This window comes from Neophocaena asiaeorientalis, unplaced genomic scaffold (assembly GCF_003031525.2).
Source record: "Neophocaena asiaeorientalis asiaeorientalis breed wild unplaced genomic scaffold, Neophocaena_asiaeorientalis_V1.1 scaffold77, whole genome shotgun sequence".
Taxonomy (NCBI): Eukaryota; Metazoa; Chordata; class Mammalia; order Artiodactyla; family Phocoenidae; genus Neophocaena; species Neophocaena asiaeorientalis.
In genome coordinates, this window is record NW_020174645.1 from 6,744,132 (window position 1) to 6,766,785 (window position 22,654).

The 22,654-nt window shown below is 49.0% G+C and overlaps 2 protein-coding genes across 4 annotated transcripts in view; one reads left to right on the forward strand and one right to left on the reverse strand.

Moving 5' to 3' along the window:
• CAMKK2 (calcium/calmodulin dependent protein kinase kinase 2) overlaps window positions 1–6,296 on the forward strand; it is a 51,954-nt gene extending 45,658 nt beyond the window's left edge. Inside the window, exon 16 of one of the 3 annotated variants that reach the window (XM_024758498.1) lies at window positions 3,415–6,296. In XM_024758498.1, coding sequence (XP_024614266.1) covers window positions 3,415–3,489 — 75 coding nt within the window. In that variant the 3' untranslated portion in view covers window positions 3,490–6,296. Of the gene's footprint in view, window positions 1–3,076 lie in introns of all 3 variants that reach the window. The other 2 variants (XM_024758496.1, XM_024758497.1) reach the window with 2 other exon arrangements.
• Window positions 6,297–8,101: 1,805 nt separating this feature from the next.
• P2RX4 (purinergic receptor P2X 4) overlaps window positions 8,102–22,654 on the reverse strand; it is a 17,003-nt gene continuing 2,450 nt past the window's right edge. Inside the window, exons 2-12 of the mRNA XM_024758552.1 lie at window positions 20,740–20,887; window positions 17,471–17,542; window positions 17,282–17,354; window positions 16,735–16,831; window positions 12,816–12,896; window positions 12,576–12,717; window positions 12,341–12,477; window positions 9,838–9,931; window positions 9,654–9,719; window positions 9,218–9,313; window positions 8,102–8,726 (exon numbers count right to left, since the gene is read on the reverse strand). Coding sequence (XP_024614320.1) covers window positions 8,700–8,726; window positions 9,218–9,313; window positions 9,654–9,719; window positions 9,838–9,931; window positions 12,341–12,477; window positions 12,576–12,717; window positions 12,816–12,896; window positions 16,735–16,831; window positions 17,282–17,354; window positions 17,471–17,542; window positions 20,740–20,887 — 1,033 coding nt within the window. The 3' untranslated portion in view covers window positions 8,102–8,699. The remainder of the gene's footprint in view (window positions 8,727–9,217; window positions 9,314–9,653; window positions 9,720–9,837; window positions 9,932–12,340; window positions 12,478–12,575; window positions 12,718–12,815; window positions 12,897–16,734; window positions 16,832–17,281; window positions 17,355–17,470; window positions 17,543–20,739; window positions 20,888–22,654) is intronic.

The window sequence follows — 22,654 nt, forward strand, 5'->3', positions numbered from 1 at the left end:
CCCCTGCATTGGCAGGCACACTCTTAACCACTGCATCACCAGGGAAACCCCAATATGTATGTTCTTATTACCATTTTCTTAATTGTTTTGGGTTTGTTTTTGTAGGTCCTTAATAAATTTTCTTTGTCTTTAATTTTTTCCAATTTGATTACTACGTGTCCTGGTGTGTTTCTCCTTGGGTTTATGCTGTATGGGACTTTCTGCACTTCCTGGACTTGGGTGGCTATTTCCTTTCCCATGTTAGGGAAATTTTCGACTATAATCTATTTAAATATTTTCTCGAGTCCTTTCTCTCTTTCTTCTCCTTCTGGGACCCCTATAATGCGAATGTTGTTGCGTTTAATGCTGTCCCAGAGGTCTCTTAGGTTGTCTTCATTTCTTTTCATTCTTTTTTCTTTATTCTGTTCTGCAGCAGTGAATTCCCCATAGGCTGCAGGATTGTAGTTCTTCTTGTTTCTGCTGTCTGCCCTCTGGTGGATGAGGCTATCTAAGAGGCTTAAGTAAGTTTCCTAGTGGGAGGGACTGGTGGTGGGTAGAGCTGACAGTTGCTCTGGTGGGCAGAGCTCAGTAAAACTTTAATCTAATTGACTGTTGATGGGTGGGGCTGGGCTCCCTCCCTGTTGGTTGTTTTGCCTGAGGCGACCCAACACTGGAGCCTACCTGGGCTCTTTGGTGGGGCTAATGACAGACTCTGGGAGGGCTCACGCCAAGGATTACTTCTCAGAACTTCTGCTGCCAGTGTCCTTGTCCCCACGGTGAGCCACAGCCACCCCCACCCCCCGCCTCTGCAGGAGACCCTCCAACGCTAGCAGGTAGGTCTGGTTGAGTCTCCCCTGGGGTCACTGCTCCTTCCCCTGGGTCCCGATGCGGACACTACTTTGTGTGTGCCCTCCAAGAGTGGAGCCTCTGTTTCCCCTAGTCCTGTTGAAGTCCTGCAATCAATTCCCACTAGGCTTCAAAGTCTGATTCTCTAGGAATTCCTCCTCCTGTTGCTGGACCCCCAGGTTGGGAAGCCTGATGTGGGGCTCAGAACCGTCACTCCAGTGGGTCGGCTTCTGTGGTATAAGTGTTCTCCAGTCTGTGAGTCACCCACCCAGCGGTTAAGGGATTTGATTTTATGTGATTGCGCCCCTCCTACCGTCTCATTGTGCCTTCTCCTTTGTCTTAGGATGTGGGGTATCTTTTTTGGTAAGTTCCAGTGTCTTCCTGTCGATGATTGTCCAGCAGCTAGCTGTGATTCTGGTGTTCTCGCAAGAGGGAGTGAGAGCACGTCCTTCTACTCCGTCATCTTCGTTCCTCTCCCAACTTCATTCCTTTTTATGGCTGAATCATATTCCATTGTATGGATATACCCACATTTTATTTCTCCATTCATCCGGTGATGGACATTGTTTCCATTTTGGAGGCTGTCACACATGAATAACGCTGCTGTGAACATTCTTGTAGAAGCAGCGGCTGTTTCCGCTTGTGAGGAGTTGGCTTCTGAGATGAAATTTATTGGCCACCGTAGGAGTCAGGTGCTTATATGATAATATAGGAAGACCATTTGGGGATCATTTATGCTTGAAAAAGGAGCAGGGAAAGCGGCAGGTAGCCATCAGAGCCAGTCATCAACAGCCTGTGAAGGCCGCCTCTGTCCCTAATTGTTCCCAGCCATCTCTGCAGCACATGATGGGGTGACCCCGCCTATGCTTTGAGCCTCACAGGGTGACAGGGTGAAGCCTAATGGGCTGGCCTTTGCTGGGCCCTTCTCTTCTCAACCTCAGTTTTAGAGTTTGCCTCCCTTTTCGTGCAAGTCTGTTGTTTATTTCACCTTTTATTTTTAATGAGATCAAAGTTGCAAGACACCAAAGACTGATACTGGCCCAGAGGACTTTACTGCCTCTTTATTCCCTCACCTCAGTCCCAGCAGCACCTGGGGATTACCTGCCCTTGCCCTCAGCCCACCGATGGGATGTTTTGGTTGTCCCAATGGTCCAGCACTCTGGAGCTCTTAGGGCTCAGTCAGTCGTTAGAGGCCTTGGGCCCATGGCCCACTAGCTGTCTGCAGGGAGACCAGCTGGTGTGAGCAGGCAGCTGTAGGGCCTCATTGGTTATCCAGTTACAACTCTCCTCCCAGGAGACTTGACACCCTATTCTTTGGCAGAAACGTAAAAGCCAGTGAGTGTGAGTTTTAAACAAAGAGGAGTTTCTTCCTAGGAATGTACAGACATCACGCTTGCCCTTCCCTCGTGCAAGGGCAGTTGCCCTTCCCTCGGGCAAGGGCAGTTGCCCTTCCCTCGTGCAAGGGCAGTTGCCCTTCTCTCGTGCAAGGGCAGTTGCCCTTTGGGCCTAGGGCTCACAATAGACATTAGTCCTGCATAGCAAGCCCAACGGCTCCCCTTAGGAGGGGCATTGTTTGCTTGATGATGGCAAAGGGTTTGGGCCTCTCCTTAGGGACTTTCCCTCACATTTCCCATCGCACTGCCCATGTCTGTCACCCCAGGCAGCTCTAGCTGGGGACACCAGGACACTTCTTCCCACCAACTTGGTCTCCTGCTCTGATCACACATTGCCGAGTTGAGGGCCCTTCTTTTCGTCGGAGGTATCCCCTGGGCCTGTGTACGGAGGGCAGTTCTGTTGACGACCGTTTCCTGAAGGCTGGCTATGTGCCAGGCCAAGTCAGGCGTGCTGCTCGTTGCCCCCAGGAAACGCACCTGGGGGCTGAAGACAAGTGTCATGGTTCCTGCCCTACAAGAGCTTAGAGCCTAAAGCCCTTGGTGAGCAGGCCCCAGTGTGGAGCCCACACATGACTTGTGACATGTGCCATGATTTTAGGTGTTAGGCCCCTAGATTCACAGCTGTTTTTATAGTTCCTTGCTGTTTTTGCACTTGATGCTGGTTTTCCGTTTACAGAGGGGATACAAAGTCTCCTTTGAAACTTTATCATGTGAGCAAGAAAAACGGGGGGGAGAATCTAAAAGAAGTTAAGTAAATAATGTCCATCCCAGGTGGTGCGGGGCTGCGGGAAACCTTGGTTCAGGGACGTGCCAGCATTGCGCTGGGTCTTAACACGGGTTTTCTGTTTGGTGAGCAGGAAGCAAGGCAGCGAAGACAGCCTCCGGGGCCCCGACCCGCCTCCCGTGGGGGAGGAGGAAGCGCTCTTGTGAAAGGCGGCCCAGGGCTGGAGAGTCGGGGGGCCCTGGCCCCCGGCTCCGGCAAGCGGACGCATCCTCCGTGGCCGGACGAGGTGATGGAGTAGCTGCCGGACCTCGACCTCGCATGCACGTCTCACCTCCGCGGGCCGCGCCCTGCGTTTCCATAGCAGCATGTCCTACGGAAACGAGCACGTGTGTAGAGCCTTGACCATCATCTCTGGTTATTGTTGTTGTTGTTTTTCCCATTTGTTTGTTTGATTTCTTTATTGTTTTAAAGGAGACAAAAAAAAAAAAAAAAGACGACTCCATGACATCGACCTTGGCCGCTGGCTGGCTGAATGGGAGGGTGTGAGGAGTTGCAGACCCAAAGCCACGTACATTTGGGGACACTTGCTTTTTAAAATGTTTTTATGCCAAAAATCCTTCCTTGTGAACTGAGAATCATGTCAGATATACCAAGTGAATGTGTGTGGAGTTTAAAAATTGGGGAAAACTGGCAGGAAACTCTGGTGGTGTGGTCTGAGACCACACTCGCTGCATTTGAAAGGGAGGGGAAGAGCGGGTGTGATTTTGCACAAAACCCCAAGACCCGAACCATGGCACCTTCTAGAACTGTGGACTCAAGGAGTCAGGACAGGGCTGGCCCTCAGTAGCTGCAGGGAGCTTCGATGCAACTTATCCTTAAGAAGGACTTAAAAATTTTTTTTATAAGTAGAGCTGTAGTCAGGAAAACGGAAAGGGCTTGACACTTAACAGCTTCACAGGGGGGATTTTCCAGCCTCAGAGGGGCATTCAATGGTTGTGGTGGGACATCTCCCCTAAAGGACTGAACGAGTGTGTTTCTTTATGACAGCCGCTCAAAGCTGAAACTTTTCTTCAGTAGTTGAGGGAGCTCTGGTAAATCTCTTGTTAAATTACAAAAACTTCAGGGTGAAATCCTACACTTCCATGTACATTATTAAGAGTAAACAACAACAAAAAATACTTTCAATTTTCTAACCAGTCTGGACTCTAGAGCAGTTCAGAAATCATTTCGAGCTTCCAGGATCTCTCCCATGCCTTCAGGGATGTGATCGGAGTTAGAGCCAATGAAATCTATGCCTGTGTATTAGCAGCTCAACTTGTTTATAATGTGTGTATTCTAGAGGCTGCTAAGGTTCTGTTTTCTTCTTAAATACTAGCTGATTGTTGTAGTCAATGAAACACTTATCCAGTTTCTGGAGGGCCAGTTAAGAAATGCTTTCATTCAGCTGAGACACAAATGATCATCCTTACCGGCAAAGCTCTGTTTGGATCTATACAATAACTTTAGGGCACCCTTTAAGAGAAGATGATTGAAACCTACAGCAGTCCTCAGGTCCACGGGAACCAGGGCTTGGTACAGGGAGTTCCTTTTTGTAGCCAGAAGTCCAGAAAGAAAAAGTTTACCTTTTTGACTTCCAACTAACCTTGGGAAGTTTGGCTGCAGTTCAAGTGGACTTCTTCCAGAGCCACACATAGGTGAGTGTGAAGTTCAAGAGGGAGGAAAATTGGAAGGGCTTCGTCTTCCTTCCTTCTTTGGAATTCCCAGTGCTCTGTGGAATCTGGCTTGGGGGAAACAGTGTCAGTAACTGGGCTCAGAAGGACGTGCTTTCCTGTGGTTTCTGGCTGATCAGTGCTGGTACGAGGACTTTTTGCAGAGAGACAGAGAAGCAGGCCTTGTTCTCCCCGTCCAGCGTGTTCACAGAGCCCGGGTGTTCTTGGCGTCCATCAGTCTTCATAAGCTCTTGACTGTCGTTTAGCCAGACTTTTCTTGCTACCTTAAAAGCAGTACCGAGCTAGAGAATGCTGGTTTCCAAGAGCAAAGGACACCCATCAGCTGGAGGGTCCTCTGGCCTGCTTGCTTGCTTTCTGTAATCTGGTACTTCCTCTCACCTCCTTTGCTTGTTTAAATTTACAGGCTCCAGCCTTCCTGGGAGCAAACAGGGTCTGGTTAGTTTGCAGTAGGCACCTTGCAGTGGTTCAGGTCAACCGGTCCTTAGTCTTAGTCCTAGCCTGTCTGTTTGGACTCTGGCCTGGCCGAGTGGCTCGCCCAGGGAGGGCGGGCAGCATGCAGAGCCTCTGCAGAACTCCTCCTGTGTTTATACAACTGCATCAGGCGACGCCATTTCTCCCACCACGAAACTCTCCGTCTAAGGGTTCACATGTGGAATGCCAGCGATCAGGCAGCACTGAGCTATGTAGGCGAGTGGGTTGGGGGAGGCCCACGTTCACTACTTTTTTTTTTTTTTAAACTAAGAAACACCAAAGAAAGCTGTGGAAAGGAACCACCCCACTGAGAAAAGTATAAGCAGAGAGGGCTGTAACATAAAGCATTAGAGCTACTTGGAGCGCAAACTCTTGGGGTTTGTCTCCACTCCTAAAGCACAAACGTTGATTTTTTTCAAAAGCCGGCTCTGTCAGGAAAGGGCAGAAGCTTTTCCAGGTAAGCAAAAAGGATGCCTATCCGTCTCTTCCATTACTGGCTCATCTGTGGGACCAGTTTGGTGAAAGCAAGCGGTGGCCTGCACCTGTGGCTTTGAAGCAGCACATGTTCTCTACCCATCTTCCTTCTGTCCTGTTTCACTGCCCCATCTATTCCGCAGCCTGGCCAGTGGCTCCCATAAGGCCTTATCTAGCCCCTTGTTGGCACTTGGGGCCTGAGAGGCCATCTCCCCTCTGGTCTGGGCTTTTCCATGAGTTAGGGCTCCCTTCCTCAAAGCCTTTCAGGACAAGGAGGGGAAAGCTGCGCATTTAGACACAGGCTCCACCTGTCGCTCTCACCCATCTTCCAAAGGGGAGCTTCACGTTGCCAGGGGAAAAGAACCAAGACCTCCACTCACTTCCAAGGTGCTAGGGAAGGTTTCAAGGTCGTTGATTCCCATCTTCTCTCCAGCTTTACGGGCCGAGTTTCGTGGGACTGCTGACTTTTCTATCCTGTGATTGATTTCATGCCCGATGCTTCTGTTTTATCCCTGATCCTTTCTACTATGCATTTTCCTTTTATCAGGTGTACAAAGTTAAATACTGTGTATTTATCACTAAAAAGTACATGAACTTAAGAGAAAAATAAGCCTTTGGTGTTTTTCCACAAATGTTTAAGCTTCTCTGTAAACTTGAAATAAACAGACAGCAAAATGGTGCAAAGCCTGGGCCTCTTCGGGATGTTTTTGTTGGTCGTTTAATTAAGTCAGTGCTCTCGAGGTCATCTCTCCTTATGTCTGTTTTCTTTCCTTAAGCTGACAGCAAGATCAGATGCCCATCAGGGCTGATGTACTCAGTAAATCCCTAATTTAAGCATGTCCTAGTACCTTGCTACTCAGAGTGTGGTCCCCGGATCAGCAGTGTCAGCATCACCTGGGACTGGGTTAGAAATTCATATTCCCAGGCCCCATTTAAACAAGATCCCCAGGTGACTCACCTGGATGCTGAAGCTTGCAAAGCACTGCTCTGCCAGGCAGGTCACTGGCAGATAGGTTCTCCTGATGGAGACCAAACAGGCGAGCAGCTACGGTAGCAGTTTGAATCACACATTGAATACGTCCCGTGGGTAGGCATGCAACGTGACACTTCACCCGTGAGGTAGGTATTAACCCCATTTTATGGATCATCATCTGTAAGCCGAGGCTCAGAAAGTAGGCTGAATTTGTCAGCAGATTCAGTGTTCTGCAGAGCCTTGACGGTTGCCGGTTTTCACGGCCTCTGGAGACTATTTTAGAACGGTTGCTTTCTCCAGACTGCGGGCTGAGGGCTCCCTGTATTCTAAATGTGAACCTAGCCCACAGGATTGCTTTACTAGCTTTGAACTTCAGTTTTCTGTTATCAAGCGACAGTAGGTGAAATCTGAAAGATTCCTGTTCCATTACTGCAGAAATACAACATTGAAATACGGGCCGTCCAGAGACAAGAGCAGGTGTTCCTATTCAAAGACCCCACTGAGAATCTGATGAAAGCGAGCAGAAATGCACACAGGTGCATCACTTTGCACAGTTTTAGGGGTTTCAGAATCTCCTAGAAGGTCATCCACGGATGCAAGGCTGAAGGAACCCTACTTAAGAGGCAGTGCCAAGGAGTGCCAACAAGTGGGGCTGTAGCAGAAAGCAAGATGATTCTGGTGAGTTAAAGGACGATGCCACCCCCAGCCCTCATCCCACCTGGCTGTAGCATTCCATTTTAGAAAAGGGAGGCTGAAAGAAGTCGTTCCTCACTCGAGTAACCATCACTCCTTAGCCTGCAAGATAATAAGCCTTTCCTAAAAATTCCAGCTCCACGTGACTGGTGTGTTCAAGCAGGCATTTTTCAGAAAGGTAGCTTGAACCAGAACTTCTTCAAAGGGGTCTGTAAACTTTTTTCTTTTTTCCCCAGAGCAAGAAAAGCCCAGGTTGGCCATTTATCCTGCAGAAGCAGAGCACTTCTAAAATAAACGTTCCCTCAGCAGTTGGAAATGAATTCATAACAAGGAGGAGGGGCAGGCTGCTTTCTTTAGGGAGATCCTGAACACCTGATGCAGAATAAAGTCGGTGTGAAGGCAAGCTAGAAATAGCTTCATTAACATCTCAAATCGGTGGCAAGGTAGGTGTAGGGGGTGCTGCTTTTGGTTGGAGTTTTCTGGAAGGCAAATGAGGAGGAGGGAGGATAAGCCACCTTCATGTCACCTAAAACTGTTCCCTGTAGTGTAGACCCACACTTTTATGTAAAATATAAGCACCGGTAAGACAACGGTACACCACAGAAAAAAAATCTCGTAAACTCTATAGGAACACAAGCTAACAAAGATCACACTTCTTAGGTTTTAAGAGAAGGTTAAAGTCGAAAAAAAAAAACCCTAAGCTCCAGCAATAGACTGTTTCAGGAGCACAGTGAGCTGGGATAACAAATGGATTTACTGGTCCAAGTAAAGGGGAAGGAAGGAAAGTTCTAGCTCACGCTGTGAAACCACACAGAGATTAAGAAAATCATTTGTTTTAATGTTTGGTCCTCAGTCATCTCAATGTAGCTCTTCTCAAAGGAAAAACACTAGCTCCGCCTCATGACCTCCTGGTTGAAGCCTCTGGTGGGGGGAGGGGAACAGCAGCCCTGGTGTGCCGAAGAGCTACAAGCACAGCCAGGTGTCCCGCCTTCCTTATACAGTGCTTGAGTGGAGCTGCCGGGCCTCGGAGGACTGGGCCTGTCTCGAAGGGGGCTGGAGATGGAAACTTCTGAGGAGACCCGGCCCTGGAGAAGTCCTCGGCACTGTAGCCACAGCCACTTCACTGCCCTTGGGCCAGAGCTTGCCCCAGTGACCCCAAAGAGAAGGAACGGCAGAGGTGACCCAGCCACAGACAGGAGGTGACCCAGCCACAGACAGGAGGTGACCAATGTGCATAGTGGTTTACTACGCAAACCCTACACACAAGACATGGGAGCAGCTGGGCAACCCTGCAGTACTTGTGGAGACTGACTCAGAATCTGGAACTTCCTCTGGGGTGACATGGCAGGCAGCCTTTTCTCCCTCCTTGCTGTGCTCTGATGAGGGCCAAGGAGAGCCCAGGTGTGGGGTGGGCATCACTGGTCCGTCTCACTGCCAAGACCCTGCAAAGAACAATATGCTTATCGTCAGTTGATATGGATACATGTGCACCGCCCTGTGCTGCCCGCAGGCAAGCCTGGACCATTTCGGGCAGGTGGGAATCGGGCACTTTCCCTGAGGACGTCTGGACAGCCCTTCACAACTGAGCGTATTCAGGTAGGTCCCAGGGGTACCCAACCCCTCTTTCTCTTCAAGGCGAATTTAAGTAGAGTGGACAGAGGTTTTGGCATGATATCCATTATCATAACTAACCTGAGACATCACTGATTAAAATGAAGGCTAGATTTTAAAGAGTGAGTCCATTTGAAGAAAAGTATGAAGTAAAGGCTAGTATAGGTGGTCTAGAAATGGAGCAGACGACAAGAGTTGCATGTGACTGCGTGAGTGGACAACACACCTAGATGACCTAGGGGTTCTCACCGCTGGGACAAGAGGCAGGCGAGGAAGGCCGCTTGGGCCTTCCTGCCGGCTGGGAGCTCAGGAGGCGACCTACCCGCTCATAGTCTTCCACATATTTATATTTCTTCTCCCGATAGTAGTATCTTTTCTTCATGCAGTAGAGGACTATGACATCACACAGCACTGTCGCCTGAATGCAGCACAGGGCAAGAAAGAATGAGGCAGGATGCTGTGGCCCTATTATGCTACGTGCGCCCCTTCCCACAAAGCCTGGGATCTTCCAAGGAAATGAAGGGCTCCTCCATCTCTCCGGGGGGAAAAGGTTAGGGCCTGAGGGGCGCTGTCTTGGAGAAGGGCAGGAGGAAGCAGGTGGGGATGGGGAAGGGAAATAAGCCTGGAGGGTCGAGCCTAGAAACAAGTCTGGGGTCAAGGGGAAGAACCAGGATGCCAGCAGAGGGTCTCAACTTGCAGTGCTGGGGGGGGTCACAGCCCCAGGCGGGTGGCCAGAGAGGTCTAAGTGAGCCACTCACCACCCCTAAGAGCGCCAAGCCAGAGCCAATGTTGATCATGGTGGGGATGATGTCAAATTTCCCAGCCTGCAGATGGTGGGAGAAAAAGAAGTTGTGATAGGGGTGGGGAGAGGGCCCCTTGCCCCTGGCCAGCCCAGAAGAGGACCAGTGGGCTCTGAACGAGGGGAGCCGGCGGCCAAGCTACCTTTCCAAACACGATGATGTCGAATCGGATGCCGTAGGCTTTGGTGAGCGTGCGGCGCTCGGTGCCGGTCAGGTCGTTGTAGTACTTGGCAAACCTGGTAAAGGAGGCCAGGTTAGAGGGAAAAGGCACAGGGAGGCCTGAGACAGCCTCTGGGTCCTGCTGAGGGACGTCAGAGTGAACTCCCAAGGCCCTGGTGGAGTTGGCAATGGCTTAGGGCTCACTCTGCCTGCCGAACGAACCACACTCGAGCACCTCGGGGCTTCTCCGGGCTCATGTGAGCCACGCAGAAGGAGGGCTGGCCTGTTGAGGAGGAGGGCGCTGGGGCCCGCAGGGCAGAGGGTCTGGAATGCTGGCACAAAGGCGCACGAAGAGATCCCTCCTCTGTCATCACCCTCACTTCCTACGACTTAAAACGGAACTTCCTCCTCTGAAAGTCCTTCCTGATACAGCTGAGCCCCGCCTCTATCAAGGAGACCCTGGCCACTAACAGAAGGTGGCCAGCCAGCAGTGATGGCCAAGTCTGCTTTGTGGGTGGGGGGACCGAGCATCTCAGCACTGGACATTTTTTGTATTAAAGAACCATTGATCCATCAATTGGATGAGTGGATAAACAAAATGTGTTATACCCACACCATGGAATATTATTTAGCCATAAAGAGAAGTACTGATAAATGCCACAGCATGGATGAACCTGGAAAAAAACCATGATGCTAGGTGAAAGAAGCCAGTCACAGAAGGCCACATATCGTATGAGTCCATTCCTATGAAAGTCAAGAACCGGCAAATTAGGTAGATTAGTGGTTGCCAGGGATTGACGTAGCTGAAGGGATAGAGGGATACTGCTAAAGGGTCTGGGGTTTCTTTCTGAGGTGATGAAAATGTTCTGAAATTGACTGTGGTGACAGTTGCACAACTCTGGGAATAGACTACAAACAACTGAATTCTACACTTTAAATGGGTGAACTGTGTAGTATGTGAAGTGTATCTCAATAAAACCATTTATAAAGGACCACCAGGAGGGGGACTTCCCTGGCAGTCCAGTGGTTAGGACTCTGTGCTTCCACTGCAGGGGGCACAGGTTCAACCCCTGGTCGGGGAACTAAGATCCCACATGCAAAAATAGAACACGAAGGGGCATGCTGGGGGGAGAACCACTGAGACCGATACCATTTGCTGCCTGTGTTATACAGGGGATCCACCAGGAGCCTAAGCTGTGGCCTGAGATCTGTCTGGCCCACAACTTCCATGCCGTGGTCCAGGCCTGGGGAACTCAGGTGGGGCCTGATGCTGGTGGAGGTCAGGGGGATGGGTGTCCTTGTGAGGGTCCCATCGGCTTCTCTGTTCTGGGGTTCCAACCCAAGATTGAGGTTTTCCACAGTGGTTTCTACAAGAAACTGTGTAACCGTAGAGATAGAGCAATGCAAATCTGACTCCCTTACTAGGGAAAAATGCAAGGATCTGCCCTTCTATCAGTGAGCCAGATGGTTCAAGAGGACAGCAGATGCTCTGTGCATTTGATTCCACACATCACCACTAGAGGGAGACAAGAGCAGCAAAAGAGCACCACTGACCCTACTTGGAAATAGGGTCTTTGTAGATGTAATTAGTTAAGATGCAGTCATACTGGATTAGGGTGGACCTCAAATCCAATATGACTGGTGTCCGTAAAAGAAGAGAGACAAAGGACACAGAGACACAGGCACAGATGGGAGAAGGCCATGTGACGACAGAGGCAGAGACTGAGTAATGTACCTATGAACCAAGGACCACCAAGGATTGTCAGGAGCCACCAGAAGCTGGAAGAGGCAAGGAAGGAGCCTGGCCTGCTGACACACTGATTCTGGGCTTCCAGCCTCCAGACTGTGAGAGAACAGATTCCTGCTGTTTCAAGCCACCCAGTTTGTGGTCATTTGTTATGGCAGCCCCAGGAAACCAATACACAGCACTTCTAGCGGGGAAATACCAGCAGAGGCCTTTCCTGAGGCTAAAACTTGTATCCCCTGCACCTTGGGAGATTCTGGGGGCCAGATCAACCAAGAAACCAATTCATGGATCAGGCCGCAGAGGGCTCTGGACTCCTCATCCACTCCTCAAAATTAGCAGAGGGACTTCCCTGGCGGTCCAGTGGTAAGGACTCCATGCTTCCGCTGCAGGAGGCCTGGGTTCAATCCCTGGTTGGGGAATTAAGATCCCACAAGTGCACAGCCAAAAAAAAAAAATGAAAAAAACCCCAGCAGGGTCCTGGCTGAGGCTGGCCAGCCCAGGAAAGCTAAAGCAGACAGTTGTTCTTGAGGCAAGAAAAGGCAAGGAGGGCGCTCACAGGTCGGGATGCCACAGGGGCAAGGCCCTGCTTGGACCACTCTCCCTGGCACACGCCTCCCCACCTGCCCTTGGGGTGCCGCCTGAGTGCTGGTCTTGGGTGGGCGTGGAGGCCCCCACTGGGGAGTGATGCAACTACCATCACCCCCAGCACATGAGGAATGGGGCCCAAGCTCACACCCACCTGAAATTGTAGCCTGGGGACACGTTGTGGTCCACGTCCCGGGTGTCCAGGCGGCGGAAGGAATACCTGGGCAAGCAGAGGGAGGCGGCTCTGTCCAGGTTGCAGTCCCATTTGATCTGGATGCCCATGATGCCTCCCTGTGGGTTGCGAACAGACAGAGCGAGCTTTCCTCAGAGCCCATTCTAGAAGGAGATGTGTCAAAGACTGTGTTAGAAAAGCCAGGACCTACACCTACCTCGACAGCCATGTCCTGGAAGCTGTGCCCTGCGTTCTCCACTATTTTGCCAAGTCGGAATATGGGGCAGAAGGGATCTGTTTTAGCGTCATAAATGCACGTCTTGAGGTAGGTAGTGGTGATGTTGGGAAGGATATTCCTCCTAAAGTCGGGAGGAAGCATAAAATAGGGGCAAGGACAACCTCAAAGAAGAGCCACAAGTTTCCCCAAGACACTGGCGAATTCCTGGCCGCCACTTACTTGCTGAAATTAAATTTGGGATACCAGATGTTGTTCTTAATCAAAAGAGTGAAGTTTTCTGCAGCCTTTAAAAAAGCAGGCCTGAAAAAAATTACAATGTATTGTTAACAAAAGTACAAACATATGTACACTCCTAATATACCTAGGTAATATATTTTTTTTTTGCGGTACACGGGCCTCTCACTGTCGTGGCCTCTCCCATTGCGGAGCACAGGCTCCGGACGCGCAGGCTCAGCGGCCATGGCTCACGGGTCCAGCCGCTCTGCGGCATGTGGGATCTTCCCGGACCGGGGCACGAACCCGTGTCCCCTGCATCGGCAGGCGGACTCTCAACCACTGCGCCGCCAGGGAAGCCCCCTAGGTAATATTTTTAAGTCGCATACCCATGTGTCTTACAATGTCACTTTGCCAAGAAGAAAGTAAAACATATCTCGTCTTTTCTACTTTCCTCTGCATAAACACCAGGTCAAGAGAGGAGACTGCAAACCAAGGTTTCTGATTTCTTCCAGTCATGGAAGGGCAGGGCCTCTTCCTCAAGGCAGTGGGAATTTAAGAACCTGAGGAATAGCTAACGAAGGGCGGGACTGGTGGTGCCTCGTGGCCTCACTAGAAATCACTCATCCGGCAGGTGCTGGGTTTCAGGGCTTACCTCCCTCAGGTATTCTTGGGAATGCTCAACAGATCTGGTTTAAGAAGCAAAAGCAAAAGTGAATTCACCTACAGGCTTGACACAAAAAGTGCATGTCTGCTGTTGCACCACACCTTGGAAGTGCCACGTCAGCTCCTGCTGACAGTAGGAGCTGAATTTCCCAAGGGGACCCCACTGCTTTGGAGGGTTTCTCCAGGAGGATCTGGCACTGTAGACTGACTCCCCGGTGGGGGGGCCCCCTGACCCAGGTGGAAGCTTTTTGTTTGTTTGTTTGGCTGCACCACATGGCATGCAGGATCTTAGTTCCCCCACCAGGGATCAAACCCGTGCCCCCTGCAGTGGAAGCGTGGAGTCTTAACCACTGGACCTCCAGGGAAGCCCCCCAGGTGGAATCTTTGAAGCTATAAAAAACCTCAGCAGTCTTCCCCACCCTGAGAAAGGAGCAAGGCCAGTGATGAGGCCACACAATGTGGGGAGCTGAGCCTGCCGCTACCGCTGATAAAGACCTTGACCGAGGCACTTCTTTTGGGGCTTTGAATTCCCTCGTCCCTGTATCAAGGGGATGGACTATATCAACGTTTCTCAAACTTCTGTCACTCCCTGTACCACTGTGTGCCTCATGTGCAATACTTGTCTTTAAGATTAACCCTCCTTTAAAAAAAAATGGAGGTGAAATTCAGAGAACATAAAATTAAACATTTTAAAGTATACAATTCAGGGCTTCCCTGGTGGCGCAGTGGTTGGGGGTCCGCCTGCCGATGCAGGGGATGCCGGTTCGTGCCCCGGTCCGGGAGGATCCCGCGTGCCGCGGAGCGGCTGGGCCCGTGAGCCATGGCCGCTTGGCCTGCGCGTCTGGAGCCTGTGCTCTGCGGGAGAGGCCACAACAGTGAGAGGCCCGCGTACTGCAAAAAAAAAAAGATTCATAAAGTATACAATTCAGTGGCATGAAGCACATTCCAGTGTTACACAACCATCACCTCTATCTAGTTCAAGAACATCTTTATCACCCCGAAAGGAAACTGCTTGTTCGTCAAGCAGCTACTATCCATTCTCCCCTCCCCTCAGCCTTCAGGAACCACCAACCTACTTTCTTTCTTCCTCTATGGATTTGTCTATTCTGGACATTGCATATGAATGGGATCAGACAGTATGTGACTTTTTTGTGTCTGGCTTCTTGCACTTAGCATGTTTTCGAGGTTCATCCCTGTGGTAGCCTGTGTCAGAGCTTTTTATTCATTCCTTTTTATGGCTCAATAACATTCCATTGTACGTGTTCACCACAATCTGTTGATGGACATTTGGGTTGTTTCCACCTTTAGGATCAACTCACTTTTTTTTTTTTTTTTTTTACTGACATTCATTTTGAAGTAAAACTTTCCATCATGACCATAAAAAATATCGTCTGCCACAAGTTAGAGGTCATCGTTCAAATAAATATAACTAAGAACAATGTCATTACGAGCTGACATATTTTTGTCAGCCCGAGGTGCTGAGCCTGGGGCTTGTTCTCGGTGAGAAATGGAAATCAGCGAGGGACAGAGAGGTATTGAAGACACTCCAGACCAGAATCTCCTCCTTGATATCAGCTAGGGGCTGAATAAGAGTGGAGATGGGAAGACCTTTCTCTCCATGTGACTCAGTGCTGAAATTTTGTGTATCAGTGTACACTTAAAAATCACCCTACGCTGGATTAGATCTATAACAGCGCTGATATAGGCATACACATAGCTGATTCACTTCATTGTACAGGAGAAACTAACACAACATTGCAAAGCAATTATACTCCATTAAAAACATACATAAGAGCACTGTCCGGTGAAAATATACTGTGAGGCACAAACCACACTGTAATTTAAAACTTCCTAGTAGCTACATTAAAAAGTAAAAAGAGGGAATTCCCTGGCGGTCCTGTGGTTAGGACTCTGCACTTCCACTGCAGGGGGCGCTGGTTCCATCCCTGGTCGGGGAACTAAGATCCCACATGCTTCGTGGCCAAAAATAAAAAGAAACAAGTGAAATGAACTTTTCTGTAATAAGCCAATATATCTATAATGTTACTCCAACATGTAAACAACATAGAATGTTATTAATGAGATACTACATTTTTTTTTTTTTTTCAATAATAAGCCTTCAGAACCTGGAGTGTATTTTACGCTGAGAGCTCATTTTGGACCCAGCTGCATTTCAAGTGCTCAGTAGCCACACATGGCCACCGGCTCCATAAAGTCCCTTCCAGCTCCAGAATGCTAGGATTCCCTCCCTTGCCGGAGCTGTTGCCCTCAGCAATCCACAGTCCTCACCATTCTCTTGTGTGGCGACACACCCAGGGTGAGGATCACATGGTTACCTGCTCCCCTGGGCTTATCTAGGCCTCAGTCTGAACGCTGAGTGAGAAAGGCCCCAGGTTGCCAGCAGTTCCGAGAGCTTACTTCTGACTCCGCCCACTCACAGCACAGCTGATGGCAGTTCGAAAGAATGTTATTCTAGGCAACCTTGAACCTGCTCTAGTTTATAAAACACACTTTAACAGACATTAATAATTTTCCTGTCCAGCATCTGTACCTTTTTTCTGGTAACAGAACCGCACACTTCCTTTAAAAGCCACACCTCCCCCACTCTCAACCTGTGTCATTTTGGTGGGTCTGACTCCCCACCTAGCTAGGAAGGCACATGACCTAGGCCTGAGCCATAAGCAAAATCCATCCCCCAGCCACAGTAATGGGTTGGATGGGTTGACAGATGTGGCTGAAGCTGTGAAGATGGACAGGTCTAGAATCTTTACGGACAGCTGGGCAGGGAGACTAGGGACTATGCCATGGGTCCTGCAAACGAAGCCACCACGGAGGGAAGCAGAGCCAAGAGGTGGTGACTCGGATGCTGTCCTTCGAGCCCCAGGTCTAGCCATTCTAGGATCTCTGTGGTTAGTTGAACAACATACCGCCCCCACTGTGCATGTGTGTGTGTGTGTGTGTGTGTGTGTGTGTGTGTGTGTACACACCCGTTTAAGGCCCTGAGAACTGTTTCCTGTCAGTTACTTGCAACTGACAGAGGCCTAACTAGCAGTAAGTTATCTGCACTCTTATCATGAGTGACAAACACCGCGGCCCACTAGCTACTGAGGGCTGCTGCCTTGTGGTTGAGAACCACCAGCCCAGGGAAGCCTCACTCTACAGGCTGACACCAAGAGCACAAAGCCACAACTCCCCTGCCACCTCTCTCAGGCCCGAGACCCAGCATTTAGGACACTTCTGTCCCTTTGGCAGGACTCACGTTGGCACTTGTGCGTTATCCTCCACCGGGCACCAGGCTGCCACCTCGCATGTGTTCATGGTCTCATTGAACGGCACACACCTTCCTGTCGCAACTCCTACAGGGGCGAGGGGCACCCAGGTCTATGGGGGTCTCCTACTTTCTACTTTGTGAGGCAGAGTAGAAACTCCACCATGTATCCTATGCAGTCAATCTTGAGCTAGTCTAATTCTGGGATTTAGACAGTATCCAGAAATTCAAATCGGAGGAAAAGAGTTGTCTAAGCCCTAGCCACATCACTGCTTTGCCAACTGCAGGGCTGGGGTGATGCAGAGCCACAGGACAGGGCAAGATCTGGGATGGCTTCTGGGGTGCAGATGACAGAGATAAATGTCGAGAGGGCCCCAGGACCCCAGTCTGGACACCAGGCTCTCCCAGGCTCGTGTGGGGGATTTCTCCATTCTGGAGATTTCCCTCTGAGAGGGGGCCCACGGGGCAGGCAGTTTGGTCGGGGGCTACCCTCCCCAGGCTAAGCATCTACTGTGGAGTCGCAGCCACAGGTTTGTACCATTGCTGTGGGTGCTTGCAGAGCCAGCAGTACAGTTGGCATCGGATTCACACACGGTGGTCTTATCTGGAATCTGGAAGAAGAAGAACCAGTGAAAACAGGTTTCACATGGCCTGGTCCCACCCAAAGTGGGACAGGCACAGAGAGGTAAGTATGAGACCCGAGGCTCTTCCCCAAGAAGCTGCCTACCTCAGGACAGAGGCCCTGGGTCTGGTTCATGGTGACGATCATGTTGGTCATGATGAAGAGGGAGTTCTCCTCCTGTAAAGCAGGCAGAGGGGAGAGTGCTGCATACTACCTGCAGAGGAGCCAGGCAGAGCCACAGGGAAGGCCCTTAACTAGGACAGTGCCTTCACTTCCCCGCTGTGCCATGCAGAAAACAGTTAAAAACACTGATCTTAGGGTCTCCCATTCTCACCGATGAGAGTTATAACCTAACTGAAAACAGGGACTCCAATACTTGCACACATGTTCACAGCAGCACCATTCACAATAGCCTAAAGGTGGAAACAACTCAGTGTCTATCAACGGATGGATGGATAAACCAATTGTGGTCCATACCCGTAAGGGAATATGACTCAGCCATAAAAAGGAATGAAGCACAGACCTGGCTACAATGTGGATGAACCTCAAAAACGTGATGCTGAGTCCAAGAAGCCAGACACAAACGACCACATGGTGTATGATCCCATTGATGTGAAATGTACAGGATAGGCAAATCCAGGAACAGAAAGTAGATTAGTGGTTGTGAGGGGGTGAGGGAGAAGGTGGACAAGGGGATGATAGCTTAATGAGTGGGGGCTTTCCTTTTAGACTGATGAAAATGTTCTGGAACTAGACTGACGTGATGGTACACAACATCGTGAATGTGCTAAATGCCACTGAAGTTTTCATTCTGAACTGGTTAATATTGTGATACATGAATTTCACCTCAGGTTAAAAAAACATGTCTATACCCTGAAATGGTTCCTTAATAAAGCTTGACTTGAGGGAAAAGAGTCAATAAGTACTCAGTATATCCTCTGCCAACCGGATTACCTCACAGGCGCAGAAACACAAGACCTCAAAGGTCTCAAGTTAGGCTGGTTCTCTTTCCTAACAGGAACTAAAATAAATACATAAAACATTCTATACAGAAGGCCCAATCAGGGCTCGCCATTGACACTTCTCCTTTTTTTTTCTTTCTTTATTTTATTTTTGGCTGTGTTGGGTCTTCGTTGCTGCGCGTGGGCTTTCTCTAGTTGCGGCGAGCAGGGGCTACTCTTGGTTGCGGTGCACGGGCTTCTCACTGCAGTGGCTTCTCTTGTTGTGGAGCATAGGCTCTAGGCACACGGGCTTCAGTAGTTGTGGCTCGCAGGCTCTAGAGCGCAGGCTCAGTAGTTGTGGCGCACGGGCTTAGTTGCTCTGCGGCATGTGGGATCTTCCCGGACCAGGGCTTGAACCCTGGTGCATTGGCAGACAGATTCTTAACCACTGCACTACCAGGGAAGCCTGACACTTCTCCTTTTGAGAAGGTTCTGTTTTCTCCTCCTAAGTGTGAAGGTGCCAAATGGTTGATTTAAAGTTTCTGGAGAGCAATTCACTTGGGGATGAGACTGAAGAATTGCTAACAGTGACCTCCCAGTATAAGGAAAAAAAGACAAAGACCCTGCAAATTCTAGTTGGACCTCCTCCTTATTGGGTGCTGGTGCTCTAAAATGAAATGCTCTGAACATTTCATACTCCTGAGAAGAGCAGTCAGTGCTGGGAGCCATCAGGGAAACTCAGGGACCAAAGGGTCTGTAGACATCTCCACTCCCAGGTCTGATAAGGTGGTAGACGCTCTGGGAATAGTTGGCATCTTTCAAAGACAGACCTGGAACAAAGCATGTTGGTAAATGAGGAAATGGCCGCAGGAGGGGGCGTGAGAATGTGGCAGGAGGCCCGGGTCAGGCGCCCCAGCAGGCTCCCGTGTTCCATATGTAGACACACTGCTTGCTTGGTGTTTACAGAAGGCTGTTCCTGCGTCTCTCCTGAGTTAGACCTGAACAAGTCAGCGTGGTTTACTTTTTGTTTCCTATTTCTTATCTATTTTAAGTTTAGGGAAATTTCAGTCTGGAGATGAGCCGAGTAGATGCGGTGCAAATACATGTTTGTGTTCCATCTGTGGAGGAGCAGAAGGATATCGTGAAAGCTCAAGAAGAGAGCCCTGTGGGACTCACACGGCCCCCGGCTCCGATCCGAGATGGAAGGCAGAACTGCTGTGTGCTCCTTTCCACTGAGGGGCAGAAGCAGGGGGCCGTACCCTTCTGTGGGTCCAGTAAACAGATGGAGTGTGATATTCCGAGCCTGCCAGGACGAGGCCGTGGCTTCGTAGGAAGCAGAAGTCTCTCTGTAGAGACAGGTGCATGCCAACAGCACCAGCTTCCTCCAGCAAACTATGAATCCCCTGTTCCATTTGACCTTTATGGCTTATTAGCTCTGATTTCTCTCTGGGCACCCCACAAGAACCTTCTCTTGAGAAGGTAGAGGGAAAATGAACACACTTGAAGAGAGAGTTTCTGAAGTCCTTGCTCTGAGCCAAGAGTTGGCAGCTTATCTGCATGTGGCCACCCCAGTCACCCTAGCACGTTGGCCATCTGGAGGGATATGTGGGGTTTGACTGTGGATCAGAGCCTTTATCATGGTTAAAGAGAGTCAATATTTAACTTGGAGCTTTGTGGATTAACAGACGGGAGACTAGGATGCTGCATCAAACAGTTTCTTCCCTTCCCTATGTTCCTGATGGAATCCTATATGGGTATGGCTGTTTCCTTCTTCTTTGGCTTTGGGTCTCTACGGGCTGTTAAAGTTTTTACGCTGTCTGAAAAGATTTACCTTGTGGGTTTACAACAGTAAAGCAAACCACAAAATGTGGAAAGGTGATAGTTCCACCTGCATTTTTCCCAGGATTTAAAACATGTGCTTTTCTACTTTTCAAGTCCGGTGACAGACTCAGATGTCCATATGGAAAGCTTCCTCTGTTTAAGCCAGCCATGTTTTAGGGCTGAAGAAACGTAGCTGATTGAATATTACCTATTAGACCCTAAGCCAAAAAGAGGTCTGTCTGCACTGCTTTCTTGGACTAAAACAATCAGTCTGGGCATTGGTGATGTTAGAATTCTGGGCATGCCAATCACTAATCAAGAGTGCAAAGGTGGGGCTTCCCTGGTGGCGCAGTGGTTGGGAGTCCGCCTGCCGATGCAGGGGACACGGGTTCGTGCCCCGGTTCGGGAGGATCCCGCATGCCGCGGAGTGGCTGGGCCCGTGAGCCATGGCTGCTGAGCCTGCGCGTCCAGAGCCTGTGCTCCACAACGGGAGAGGCCACAGCAGTGAGAGGCCCGCGTATCGCAAAAAAAAAAAAAAAAGAGTGCAAAGGTGAAGGGAAAGCAGCTAACTAGAGGCTTGAGCTTTAGACAGAGACACAGTGGGAGGCTTACCTGAGCTGGAATCACATAATCGGCCACATCCCAGATCCGGAATCCAAGTTTAGAAGTATTGGTCATGGTTACACCCTTGGCTTTGGCAGTAACAGAGCTGACCACAGAGTCCATTTCCTGGTAGCCCTTTTCCCACACAAACACCCAGCTACAAAATAAAACAGGTCTCTTAAATTGCCATTAGGATTGCATGAATTTGAGTTAATGCTAGGGAGCCTCTGGTAGCCAGAGGCTGAAAGTATGTTTACTAGTTGTGACTTTGCAAAAGCTGCTTAACTTTGTAACTTAGTGCAGTGATCAGCACAAAGAAAATGCTCAGTGAATGCTGTCTTTATTACTAGGTATTTGAACACTTTCAATGCACTATGACCCGCAGAATTACCATGAGATAATAGAAATTATGATAATGATAGTTACCATTTGAATGTGTTTAGGTGCCAGGTACTGATCTAAGCTCTTTATGTGTATTAACTAATTTAATACTGACCACTTTATAAGGCAGGTGTCATTCTTCTCCATTTTACAGAGGAGAAAACTGTAATTCAGAGAGGTTAAGTCACCTGCCCAAGGTCACACAGCTAGTGAATGGCAGAGTCAGCATTTGAACTCAAGCTTTTTGCTTTCGAAGTCTCTTTTCTTGTCCTCTATGCTATATATGCCCTCTAGAAAGGAGAATCATATCTTTTAAGTAAATGTATAATAGTTTCTTACTTTTTCTCTAAGAATTCAGGTCATATGTATGTTTCTCTCCTCTGAAGTGGAGACTTCACTACCAGCCTGAATAATTAAAAATCTGAAGGCATTGGTGCATAGTGGTTAGGACACTGGAACAGACTGAAGCCAGCCTATCTCAGTTCATCACTCACTAGGCATAAATTTGGCCAAGCTGCTTAACCTCTCTGTGCCTGTTTTTTCCCGTCTGTACGACGGGGATGATAACAAGACTTCACAGGATTGTTGTGAGGTTACATGAGTTAATGCATGTCAAATGCTTGGAACAATGTTTGTGAGCCATTATCAGCAGACTGAAATTGGCCACAATGGGAGCATTTACACCGTGGAGATTGCCCAGTACTACAAATCAGAACTCCTCCCCATCAGAGCTGTTGTTAAACGTCAATAGTGACTACTATTGTTGTAATTTCTAGAATCAAGAAATACTACTAGCATCCCTCTCCCCTCCTTATAAGCTCTAGGTGCTGAGACTTCAGAAATTTGCTTATTTGGTTACTTATTGTCTGAGTAGTCTCCAAGTTCACTACCCATCTTAGAGATGGGCTTTTTCCCTAAGAAGTCCCCTTCTTCAGGGTTTCTAGGAATTCAGCTGCAGTATAAGCTTCCATTTAATTCTAGTCAGACACAGAGAAGCTTAGAGCAGGGTCACTATTACTTTACCACCAAGTATAGTCATCCCTTGGTATCCATAGGGGATTGGTTCCAGGACCCCTGGGGATACCAAAAACCACAGATGCTCAAGACCCTTATATAAAATGGCATAGTATTTGCATGTAACCTATGCACATCCTCCCCTATACTTTAAATCATCTCTAGGTTACCTATAATATCTAATACAAAGTAAATGCCATGTAAATAGTTGTAAATACGATGTAAATGCTATGTAAAAATAGTTGCTGGCAAGTGACAAATTCAAGTTTTGCTTTCTGGAACTTTCTGGATTTTTTTTTAATATCTTTTATCTATGGTTGGTTGAATCTGTGGCTGCAGAACCTGACGATACAGAGGGCTGACTGGATAGTGTGTTGCTAAGTCAGAGACACATGGTTTCATCTCAATCACTATGTAAATAACTATTACCTCATCCTGTGACTGATAATACAATTAGATAACTGAGAAGTGTTCAGTCTCTCTCTCTTTTTTTTTTTTTTTTTTTTTTTGCCCCTGCACCCCAAAGGAT